At 33.5% G+C, this 12,429-nt stretch overlaps 1 protein-coding gene across 3 annotated transcripts in view; it reads left to right on the plus strand.

The window, feature by feature from the left end:
* Positions 1-12,428, plus strand: part of LOC102677758 (aminopeptidase Ey) — a 39,227-nt gene extending 26,799 nt beyond the window's left edge. For 2 of the 3 annotated variants that reach the window (XM_006618616.2, XM_006618617.2), the window contains exons 2-15: positions 684-1,047; positions 3,672-3,970; positions 6,216-6,374; positions 7,466-7,765; positions 8,125-8,308; positions 8,473-8,629; positions 8,715-8,796; positions 9,051-9,234; positions 9,324-9,531; positions 10,054-10,331; positions 10,559-10,758; positions 11,104-11,415; positions 11,641-11,722; positions 12,043-12,192. In XM_006618616.2, the coding sequence (XP_006618679.1) occupies positions 697-1,047; positions 3,672-3,970; positions 6,216-6,374; positions 7,466-7,765; positions 8,125-8,308; positions 8,473-8,629; positions 8,715-8,796; positions 9,051-9,234; positions 9,324-9,531; positions 10,054-10,331; positions 10,559-10,758; positions 11,104-11,415; positions 11,641-11,722; positions 12,043-12,192 (2,946 nt within the window). In that variant the 5' untranslated portion in view covers positions 684-696. Of the gene's footprint in view, positions 1-683; positions 1,048-3,671; positions 3,971-6,215; positions 6,375-7,465; positions 7,766-8,124; positions 8,309-8,472; positions 8,630-8,714; positions 8,797-9,050; positions 9,235-9,323; positions 9,532-10,053; positions 10,332-10,558; positions 10,759-11,103; positions 11,416-11,640; positions 11,723-12,042 lie in introns of those variants that run through there. The other variant, XM_031511935.1, reaches the window with a different exon arrangement.
* The last annotated feature ends 1 nt before the right edge of the window (position 12,429 follows it).

The following is a 12,429-nucleotide window of genomic DNA, read 5'->3' on the forward strand; positions in this document are numbered from 1 at the left end:
TCGTCTATTTCGTCACGGATGTTAATCAGAATCGCATCGATGTGCGCGTACACGTTTGAAGGATGAAACGGGGGGAAAAAAAGGAAAAGAAAAAGAAGAAGAAAAGGAAGGAAGGAAGGAAGGAAGGAAGGAAAGAGGAGGACGTAGGAATTGAATTCTCGAGCAAATACGAGTGGGCAGGTGTAAAATCAACATTATTTATGAGCGGATGACAGCAATCGTGGTTCTCGAACGTTTTATAGTTTGGAAAAAAACCATGTCGAGAGTTTATGTAACGTGTTTAATATCGTTTTTGTTTTTCTTTCTTTTCTTTTTTTTCTTTTTCTTTTTGCCAACCATAATATTTAACGATGTTCTGATATTGTCGTAAATTTTGAGAGTATTATACAAATTCTTCTTCCGTTAATTTAAATTATAATAACTTATTATAATTACATTTATTAAAGTTTGCAATAGTATATATATATNTATATTTTGACAGAACTTGTGTTAATAATATCATGAAATTATCGCTTTTTTTTCGACAACATTTAATTTTCCCGAAACTATCTTACTTTTACATGTAATTTTCCTCTTCTACGTTAACTTCGTCCTAAAATATTACCATTACTTTCTATCAAAATCATTGATTATCCATCAAGACGCTAATGCTCTCACTTTCTTCTCGTCGTTTTTTTTTCCAGGTTTACACATGATATGACCCAGTCCCGGGAGGTTTTGGCGATGATGGACGCGCACACAACAACGTTCGGACGTAAAAGAGGGTGCACAGTCTCCCCTTGCGGCGCTTTCCTTTTGGGCGCTGCCTTCCTCATATCCCTGGTTGTGACTGGACTATTGGTTTACCATCTCGCCCCATGCCTCGAGGAGAAACTCGACAAATCGTGCAGCGATGTGCCCATCTCGACATCAGGCCGTGCTTTTCCCACTGACACGTTTGGAAAGAAAAAATTGGACGTCAGATTGCCGCGATCCATAGTCCCGGTCTCTTACGAGCTTAGGCTCATACCGTTCATACAAGTTGGCAACTTTACGTTCAATGGCGAGGTATGAAATATTTCTTGTTTCTTTCTCTTTCTCTGAGAGCGAAGCGATTTCCAACTGTGCGAGAAATTTGCGTCTGTGAATGACGCTGAAAGGGAACAATTGTCACAATTGTAATTTATCTTAAAACTTGATAAATTTAAAAAATTAAAAAAAAAAATTAAAATTAAAAAAATACTTTTGAACCGTTGTAATTTTGGAGATAATAACTTCCGGTCAACGAATGAACGATCATCAGATGCGTGCATTTTGCCCTTTAAAACGCTCTTTCATTTATCCCGATACTATTTCCGGTTCCCGAGATATCATCCTGTAAAGAAAAGGATAATTCTTAATCTTATTAAAATTAAGAAAACTTTGAACCGCTGTAACTCCGAAGATAGTAACTTTTGATCAACGAATAAAAAATCGTTAGAAGCGTGAAACCTTGCCCTTTAAAACGCTCTTTCATTTATCTCGATACTATTTCCGGTTCCCGAGATATCATCCTGTAAAGAAAAGGATAATTCTTAATCTTATTAAAATTAAGAAAACTTTGAACCGCTGTAACTCCGAAGATAGTAACTTTTTACCAACGAATAAAAAATCGTTAGAAGCGTGAAACCTTGCCCTTTAAAACGCTCTTTCATTTATCCCGATACGATTTCCGGTTTCCGAGATATCGTCGTGTAAAGAAAAAGGTAATTTTTAATCGTTTACTATCTCCGTCCTTATCCTTTGGTCGGATCTCTCGCTCGCACCTCGCTGACCCATCATAAATTCCAGACAAACGATTCCTGGAAAAACGTAGTACGCATTTCTAGGAAAATATATAGGTCTCTTGATCGCAGACCCATTCATAATCTCCGCACCGTGTTTTAAAGTATTATGGAGACTTTGAATATTTATATCTCGGCAACCGATCGAGATATCGGGATAATTCAAAAAACGATTTCATTGTCGTTGCTTTTCTCTATATCCTGATTGATTATTTTCACGACAAAATAAATGAATCGATCAAATCAAATCGTTCGAAAAATACATGACAAATACTTCTTCTAAAATATTTATTTGCTTTTTCGAAAAAAGGTGTAAGATTAATATGAAACGATATTTACTTCTCGTGAAAATATATGATTCATTACTTTTAAATTAACCAGAACCGTTCCAACAGATATTAAAGGAACGCTGATTCATTTAGAAAGAGACAAGAGCTGTTTTAGAAAGCACGTATTGCCAGTTCACGAGAACAGTTGAAACATTCTCTTGCCCTTCTATATCCAGCTAAAAACTTTGTAATTTCGCAATCGATTTATAATAATCGAACAAAATCGATCATTCTTTAGAGAAAAAAAAAAATTTATTTATATAAAAATCGTACGAAAAATTCACATTAATGTTTTATTCGATGAAAGATGATAAAATGAAATTTTCATTTCAAATTCAACAAAATTCTTTAATCTCTAGGAATAAGGAATTATTCATAGTTCTCATGGTATATTAAAGCTCCTCTTGCATTTATTCCATGTAATTACAACGAGGAATTTTTCCTACGAAAAGTTAATTCCTATTTAAAAAGTATCACATGCTTTAAACGTGTTTCCGTTTCTACGTCTTTTTTTTTTTTTTTTAAACGAGACACTCGCGCTTCTTGTGTACATATGTAATGTATTTATTTACCTGTTTCACAATATTATGCGAAACGAGGAATGATCGTTAACTAATCGAGAAGCAAGCACGAATTGCCTTCGACGAAAATTATCTCATTGCACAAAGGATAAATCCTCAAAGATGCTTTTGTGTTTTAATTTTTCTTCTCTCTCTCTCTCTCTCTCTCTCTCTGTCTCTCTTTCTCTTAATATTAACAACAATTAGGAATTAAAATCGGACAAAGAGGAACAATTTCTTCTTCGTTTAAGTGGATAAAAGAAGGATTCCTATAGCTGTGCAAGTACTTGCTTGCTTTAATTCAAAAGATGTAGAACAAGAGGTGAATAATTAATTCGTAATTTTCGACGTTTAATCTTCTCCTTTATGCACTCGTAAAAAAAAAAAAAAAAGTATCGAAAACCGGGACGTTGATTATAAGTTAGCTCTCGAAGGGTGAAAGTAGCCAATAGCAGATAGAAAGTTCGAATCGTTATTTTATTTCTCGTTTTATAGTTTAGATTTCTTTATGATAGATTAGAAATTATACAACGAGAAGAGGATATTTTTAATATAGAAATTAGAATTAATTGTTTTATTATAGACTTTGGCCTAAATAATTGTAAAAGAAATTTATTTGCAAAATTAGATAAAAATTTAACGCGCAGAAAATTAAGGAATAAATTTTATAGATATACGAAACAGAATACAATTTCTTAATCTCTTCCTCTCGAAAATAAACGCAAAACAAAAGTAACGATACAATTTCACTCTTGATACACTCTTCTTCGCTCATAATCCAATCCTATCCATTCACTATTAATAAATACTTCTGCGAATAACATTCATCGAATAAAATTGTTCAAAAAAAAAAAGAAGCAAGAATCGTTCGAAGGAAGAATTGACTCATTCCTCGATCTAAGATGAATGAAATATCCGTTTCATCGATGATCTCACGTAATAGTCACACTTACAAAATATTATAAAAATAATATTTCCAGGTGAAAATCTTGGTAAACGTGACGGAGGACACGGACAAGGTGACGTTGCACGCAGTGGACATGAACATCGACGAAAGTTTTACGAATATAAAATCTTATTCGGCCGTGAAATCTGGGGAGAAGGTGGTGAAAATCGTGGAGCAGAGGAACGACACCGAGCGCCAGTTTTACGTGATTAGAACGTCGGACACGTTGAAGAAGGGCGCGCAATACAATGTGAATCTAAAGTTTGTCGGCCATCTGAACGACTACTTGCAAGGCTTCTACAGGAGCTCGTACACGGTTGGAAGTGAAACGAGGTAAACGCCCCAAGCAATTTAATTCCATTCTGTAGGTGACAGCTATTCGTACGCAGTAAATTTAAACTGCTTTATCAAGCAATATCTGTAGTTACCGGCCAGTTGACCGATCTATTTGCAAGGGGCTCGCTGCAACGTGAGTTATTTCTGAAAGCGATCGAACGATACGACGCGAGATTTCGAGATTTCTTTGGTCCGTTCATCGATCCTCTAACTTGCTCGATTTGCACAATTTTTACATATTTAATTGGAGATCAATTATTTGGAGTGAGATTTTCGAATTTATTTGGAAAATGTGACGGATTAATTGATTTAATTGAAATATATTAGAAAAAAGAAATAATTTTAAATTTTAAATTTAATTTTGATAACGATTTTTTAATTTATCGAATCTAACGTGTATTCAATTTGTTCTTGCAGTACTTCCAACATGTATGAATATTTTGTGAACGAAAAATTTTATTATGTATAAATATTATGGTAAAGAAATTTTGTTGATTTAGTTTGCAACAACTATGTATATATATTTATATATAGATCTCATAAACAAAAGCTCTTACCTTATTTTAAAAAGCTTCTTACGGCAAGGAAAGAAAGAAGGAAAGAAAAAGAAAAATGAAGAGAAAAAAGATGAATTTTCACCGCGATTACGTCCATTGAACGCGTCTATTCACTCCTCACGTTCTGCTTATCTCGAAAATTTTCAAAGAGCTGAAATCTCAGCCTTTTAGCAGCTCGAAAGTTTTCTCCCTCCCCTCTTTGACGACGATATTTCTTCCCATGGCACGGAAGCGTCCGTGAATTTACACAGCTAGACGTCATTTTCTCGTGTGTGTCCCCCGTTAAATCGTTGAAAAGCCGAATGGCGGCGAAGATCTTGCGATTCTTCGAGTTGATAACAGCCCACAGACGACAATGCGATCGTGAAAACTGCTCGTCGTTGTTTCTTTCAAACTTTTAACAGTTCGAATGAACTTTTAACAGTTCGATGATCCCAACTTCATTTTCAATTAATAATCTTGCTTAATTTCAAAATTATTGTTAATTAGAAAAATCGTAAGATTTTAACGTGGTAAATGTTTCATAGAAAATGATCCAACAATCAATTTGCATCCATTCTCAAAATACAAAAGATCGATTTTCTTTCAATGATATAATACAAAAAAAAAAAAAAGGAAAAAATACTTAGTCAAATTTTCAAAAGGACACGATTCAATCTTATCTCTAATCCCACGTCCCAATGGAAAGTAGTAATGGTCATGAAAATATTCTTGATTAACTTGATTGACGTTTCTAAAATTTAGTTCGATATTATCGTAACAATCTTGAAATGTCTAATTTTTGTGTATGAATAAAACATGGATACATATCAACATTGTATCTTTTCGTCAGTTAGACAATTATATAAATCGATGTTAATTATGGAAAAGTCAAATGGTACACGAACTATTATAGCTCCGCTGTTACACGTCCGGCCTTTGCTTTCAAGGATAAGATTATGACACATTAATCGTTATAAAGTAAGAAATGATAGACTTCTGAAGAACACTGAAACAGAGGGACTCTTGGTTATTTAAATCGTTTTTGTTTTCATCCGAGAGATGTACAGAATAATAAATGATCGCGATAATATTATTAATAAATTATTTTTTAATTCAATGACATACGTGCAATTGGATTACACTTAGGTTGAAATAATATCTTGATACATCTAAGGTGAACATCTAAATAAAAATCTGCAATTTGGCAGTTCAGTCATTGTTCCCTCGGATCAACGATTATGATCTCATGCATTCTCACGTACGTTCCCAGAATTGAGGACATTGTAACAAGAGGTGGGCAGATCCATTTGTAACAACTTCATGGAAATTAAAAATATCTTGCTACTTACGAGCTTACTCCTTTAACGTTAAAAATAATAATTAGTTAGACTATCGAATCGATAAATTTTTCAAATTTCGAAAAATGCAATTTGAATTTTCATTTACAGAGAACAATAAGAATTTAAAATCTGTGATTATCCTTTGTTCTTTACCAATAATCTAACTTACACATCTAACTATATTATTTCAAAATAGAATTCTCAAAAATATTGATTTGTTATCCTTTATCGAGGAAGGTGATCGCTCTTAACTTTCATTCCTCCATTTCACTCTAAAAATTATTTTACTCAATTTACTCATTTTACTCGATATTTATTCCTCACCTATTCGCCACCCTGTGACGATGATCCCTCGCGTTACAGATGGATTGCGACGACTCAATTCCAGCCAACGGATGCGCGACGCGCGTTTCCGTGCTTCGACGAGCCGGCGCTGAAAGCAACGTTCAAGATCAGCATTGCGAGGCCCAAGAACATGACATCCATCTCGAACATGCCTCGAATGGGAGAGCCCATGCCAGTGTAAGCGACTAAAAGCGTATTTTTACGCCCGCTGAAACGATTTCGCTATACACGCGATGCGTTTCTCTCATATTGTCTCGTTTTGATTGACTCGAGTCTCAAGGATAATCTTTGAATTATGGAGATTTACGAAGCAAAAGTAAATTTTTGAATTATGGAAATTTGTGCGAGTAAAAGAAGTTTGATTTATTGATACTTATTTGAATTTAAAAAGAAAAAAAAAGAAGATTCGCGAGTGTTATCTTTTGTTTTCTAGTATTCGAATTTTAAAAGATTGATCATAAAGATTAATGTATTTGTCAATTTGTCGATTTCAATATTTTTCAGACTGCGCGTGTTTAATTTGCGAAAAGAATATTTTGAATAATTTTGAAATATTTTTATTGAATGTGTTAATTTTTTAGCTTAGAATTATTTAATTTATTATAAATAATTTGTAAATAATTCATTGCGTAGATTCGTTGCTGAGAATTCGATTACATCTTAAATTCGAAACATCGTTCGATTTTTCGAAATTTGGAATTTTCCAATTTTGGAAACATATTGAATCGACACTTATAATTCTTTTCCGTAATAAACCATCGAATTTTATTTTTTAAGTTTTCTTCGTGAATAGAGTACACGTCTCTCTAACTGTCAATTTAACACGAGAAGGATGATTAACACTCTTATTATTTGCGCGAATTGTACGCAGAAGTAATTTCCAGAATCAACAAAAGTATCCGTTAACTCTGTAATCAATTTGTTTGCGCGAGATGTGTCGTCCAACTTAATTGTTTCTCTTCGTTCTGTTCATTAGATTTTATAAGATTAGAAAATTAACTATTACGATCACGTAAATAACGTAATGTATATATCTTACGTTAAATTTCATCATGATTAAAAAAAGAAAAGAAAAGAAGAATTCCAAAAATTCAAATATACATTCACAGATTTCTTAAATCGTTCCTATTTATCTTCTTTCTCATTGAACTACAAATAAAAGAAAATCTTCATTAAATAATTTCGACAATATTTCAACAATAATTTTAAAAATACTTATAAAATAATTCATCAGGTATTATTGGCTAATTGGTTAATTGTAAAACCAGGCCCGGTTTACCGACATACGTGTGGGACCATTATGAACCCTCTGTGCCAATGTCCACTTACCTGGTCGCCTTCATTGTTTCGGACTTCGAGATGTTGAAATCGGAATCCGGGAAGTTTAGAGTCTGGGCACGAAGCGAGGCCGTCCAACAGGCACGGTACACTTTGGACATTGGCCCGAAAATACTTCGATATTACGAGGACTATTTCAAAATTAAATTCCCCCTGCCCAAGATGGACAGCGTTGCTCTCCCCGATTTTTCGGCTGGAGCTATGGAGAATTGGGGCTTAATCACTTGCAGGTGAGTTCAGAAGGCCAAATTTGATGCATCTTAATAAATATAATTAAAAAAATTTGTATTTCGATATAATTACGAAATAAATTTTTGTAACGAGTATTTCACGAATATATATTTTTTTTCGATTTTTATTCGACCATATATATTACGAAGGAATAAAATTTCTTAATCCTTAGAATTTTAAAAGAGAATTAAATATTTCCAAAATATTTCATTACTTCATTAATCTCTTTTCCTTGCGTTTAAAATTATTTAAATTGTTTCAACATTGAAAACTATTTAATAATTTAAACGCTTTATGCGTATTTTGGAAAAATCCTTCGAAAATTTGGTCAACTGGGATGATACGATTGAATTTTCAGAGAGACCGCTATGCTGTATCAAGAAGGTGTCTCGACTAGCAGCAATCAGCAACGAGTGGCCACAGTCATAGCACACGAACTTGCTCATCAATGGTTTGGTAACTTGGTAACTCCAAGTTGGTGGTCGGATCTATGGTTGAACGAAGGCTTTGCCAGTTACATGGAATACATCGGTATGAACGCGGTAAGTTGTTAAACTTGAAATGAAAAATTAATTTAAAAAAAAGAAAAACAAAAAATCAATAAGAAATATAAAATATATATATACTTCTCTATTTTTCTTTATTTTTTTATACTTTATTGGTTCAATTATTTGGTTTAAAACTTTTTATATCACGCGTTTCGTAGGTGGAACCAACGTGGAAAGTTTTGGAGCAATTTGTCGTGCATGATCTGCAAAACGTGTTTGGTCTGGACGCATTAGAATCCTCGCATCAGATATCGGTTAAAGTCGAACATCCCGACGAAATTAGCGAAATTTTCGACAGAATTTCTTACGAGAAAGGTGCGAGTAAAAAATTGTGATTAATATTGCAATTATATTTACGTAACGTGAATACAATAATATTATTATATTATCGTTGGAACAGGTGCTTCCATAATAAGAATGATGGATCATTTCCTCACTACCGATGTGTTCAAGCAAGGTTTAACTAATTATTTGAATGCAAAGTGAGTTTAAAAATTATATACTGTGCGTGTAATATTACAATCAAAAAATTCATAAACACATTCCAAACATTATTTGGATAAACTTTTAAATCACAAAATTAACTTTTCACTTCTAAATCAAATTTATGGAAACGTTTCAAACACGATTCACGATTCCTCCTTACATAATAACATTCATACACATTAATTTATCAAACTCGTACTTTTATTCCTTGATTAAAATATGAAAATAAGACGAGCTGTTCGTGTAACAGAGCTTATCAGAGCGCCGAGCAAAACGATCTTTGGGATGCTCTTACGAAACAAGCGCACAAGGATAAAGTCCTCGATTCCGCGGTAACGATAAAGGAAATTATGGATACCTGGACCCTCCAAACTGGTTTTCCAGTGGTAACGGTTATTCGAGATTATAATAACGGTGCAGCGACGTTGACACAGGTTTGCTGAAAGATAAAACGGTTCAAAAGTAAATCAGATTTATTACGATCGATATTTATCCACGTCCATCCATATTTTCCCCCCCTCAGGAACGTTTCATGCTTCGTAACGGTACTATGGTGACCACGTCCAACGTCGAGCCACTTTGGTGGATACCTATCACGTACACGACCGAAAGTCAATTAGACTTCAATACAACCCAACCTTCTCAGTGGATGAAAGCGGAAAAATCGATCACGTTGACCAATTTGAATTGGAATTCCTCGGAGTGGGTTATCTTCAATATTCAAGAAACTGGTAAGACGAAAACTGGTATTACATTACATCGATTAATTTCTGATTTGGATTAACAAATTTAATTAATTATTTCCTTAATTTTTCTTGAATTATATATATATAATTTTGATTACTGGTATCAAATTTAAACTTGAAATGTAATCAAAGTGACGTGGAATTTAAAATTACAGCAATTAAATTACAGCTACAGAAATGAAGTATATATATATTTAACATTTAACCTTCGTTGGTTGATCTAAAATTGGCTTATAAAGAAAAATTTCTTTTCTGAATTTTTTCCAATTCTTTTTAAATTAATAGATACTTTAATAACTGCATCAAACTTTTTTTCGAGAAAGAAAAGAATAAGAAAACTCGAATGATTTTACCTTTTTCGTGAAAGATTTGAAAAAAATATACCCACAATTAAAGAAGTTTGTATAATTATCTTTAACAGTCAATCAGCTTGATAGAAGTCGAAATTTATTCAAAGTCAAAAGGATCTTGATCTTACATTTTCTCTGAAATTTTCTCTTCTTTTAGGATACTACAGAGTGAACTACGACAAAACGAATTGGCAACTGATAATCAAGCAATTGAACAGGAATTCGTTCGGCAATATTTCAACGATCAATCGCGCCCAATTAATAGACGACGCGCTCAATTTGGCAAGAGCCGGAAAGTTAGACTACGCCACTGCGTTGAGCGTCACATCGTATTTAGCTCACGAGACTGAGTACTTACCATGGAAGGCTGCTTTCACTGCCATGCACTATTTGGACAGCATGTTGATCAAGATGCCGAGCTACGATCAATTTCGAGTAAATACAAGAAATTTTCCGTGTCATCGTGAATTTCGTATGATCAAAAATATTAATATTTTCTCACATTTTCTTCGAATGTAATTTAGACAGAGAGAAAAGTTCAAATCCAACAGAAATTTGTTTTCTCTTGCGAGGAATGATGTATTACGTATAATGGAAATAATGTTAAATATTATGAATCACTTTTTCTTTTATATATATTCAAACACGAAATATCGTTTCAGGTATACGTTTTGAAACTGCTTGACAACGTGTACAAACAAGTCGGTTTCACGGATAACGTCGGTGATCCCCAATTGACAGTTTTCACCCGCATCGACGTTCTAACATGGGCATGCAACTTTGGCCACGAGGATTGCGTGCAAAACGCAGTGAAACAGTTTTACAATTGGCGCTACACGCCCAGTCCAAATGTGAATAATCCGTGAGTATGTTTGTTCACATACAGGGTGACCAGAAAAAAAGGAGACTTTACAGTCTTACGAAGAAATAAAATAAAAATAAAAAGAAATTAAATTATATATATCTTCTTGCAATCGATCTCACGTAAACTTGACTATTATTATTTATTTTTCTTTCTTCTTTCTCAGAAGTGACTCGAAATTAATTCAAAATGCGATTAATTATTCATAAAAATCATCAAATATCGGTATTCTTCGATAAATTTTCATAATATTTTTACGACGTTAAGATTAAATTGCAACGTTAACAACAATTGTATTTCAAATTGATAATAATCATCGATGAAGAATTTTCACAATGCCTATAGAATATCGCCAAATTTGAAGATGGTCGTCTATTGTACGGCGATTCGATTCGGTGGACAAGTGGAATGGGATTTCGCTTGGCAAAGATACTTGGAAACGAACGTCGGTTCCGAGAAGGATTTGCTTCACCACGCGCTCGGCTGCACCAGAGAAACGTGGCTGTTGAGTCGTTACTTGGATTGGACGATCACGAACAATTCAGGAATTAGAAAACAAGATGTCAGCCGTGTTCTTAATTCCATTGCCAGCAATCCTGTTGGCCAACCGCTAGCTTTCAACTTCCTCAGAAATAAATGGGCGAGACTCCGAGAATAGTAAGTCTCTTAACTTGTATCTTGATCGATTTTAAACCTATTAAAAGTAATACAATATCTAGGTGATGATGATTCGATTATATATTTTTTTTTATTTAAATTTCATCAAATTAATTTCACCATTTAAAATGTAGACGTGAAAAAGTTCAGAGGTTAGGTTCTACTTAATTCTATCCATAAGTTATGACGATTGACAATAATGTTCAATAATATTCTCTGTCTTAGCTTCGGAACATCGTTATTAACCATAAATAACATAGTGAAATCAGCCACGAGAGGTATCAATACCAAATATGATCTCAAAGATGTAAGTATAAAATTCTATATTTTAAAATATATTGAAATGAATATAGTATATCAAAATCATTATTAATAATTTTGCGAATAATTATTCAAAATATTTCGTACGAAATTTAAATCTGTGACAAATCAAGCACCTCGCGAATATTTATACATTTAAAATCACTTACCTTCTTGTAAAATTATTCACGAACGACGATTTTATAATATATCGTTGAAATTCTTTATAACTGATGGCAAAAAATTTCACTCTGCTCGTGAGAAACATTGATTTAATTCGTCAATTTGATTTGAAAAAAAGAAAAATCTTTCTTCTTCTAATTCTAGCTAATGGAATTCACCAAAGAGCACATAGGGGAGTTCGGAAGTGCCACAAGATCGGTGCAACAATCGATAGAGCAATCGGAAGCCAACATACGATGGGTGGAAGCCAATCACGCTACAATTCAAGATTGGTTGAAGAGATATACCGCGTAGCGATAAAAACGAGGCGGATTTAATATGATTTGAATTAACATTCGACGTTCACGGAGGTAATTAAAAATTGCCTCGAATCGAAAACTCCAATCTGATAAATCGATCGTAATGTCCTCGAGCATTGTTCCATTGTTTAACAACTAACAAACTCGTATGCTCGTATAATCCGCGAAAAATCTCGCGCTCTTTTTCTTTCTTTCTTTCTTTCTTTCTTTCTTTTTTTTTTTTTTTTTTTTT

The sequence above is a fragment of the Apis dorsata genome, unplaced genomic scaffold, assembly GCF_000469605.1.
Source record: "Apis dorsata unplaced genomic scaffold, Apis dorsata 1.3 scaffold_365, whole genome shotgun sequence".
Classification (NCBI taxonomy): Eukaryota; Metazoa; Arthropoda; class Insecta; order Hymenoptera; family Apidae; genus Apis; species Apis dorsata.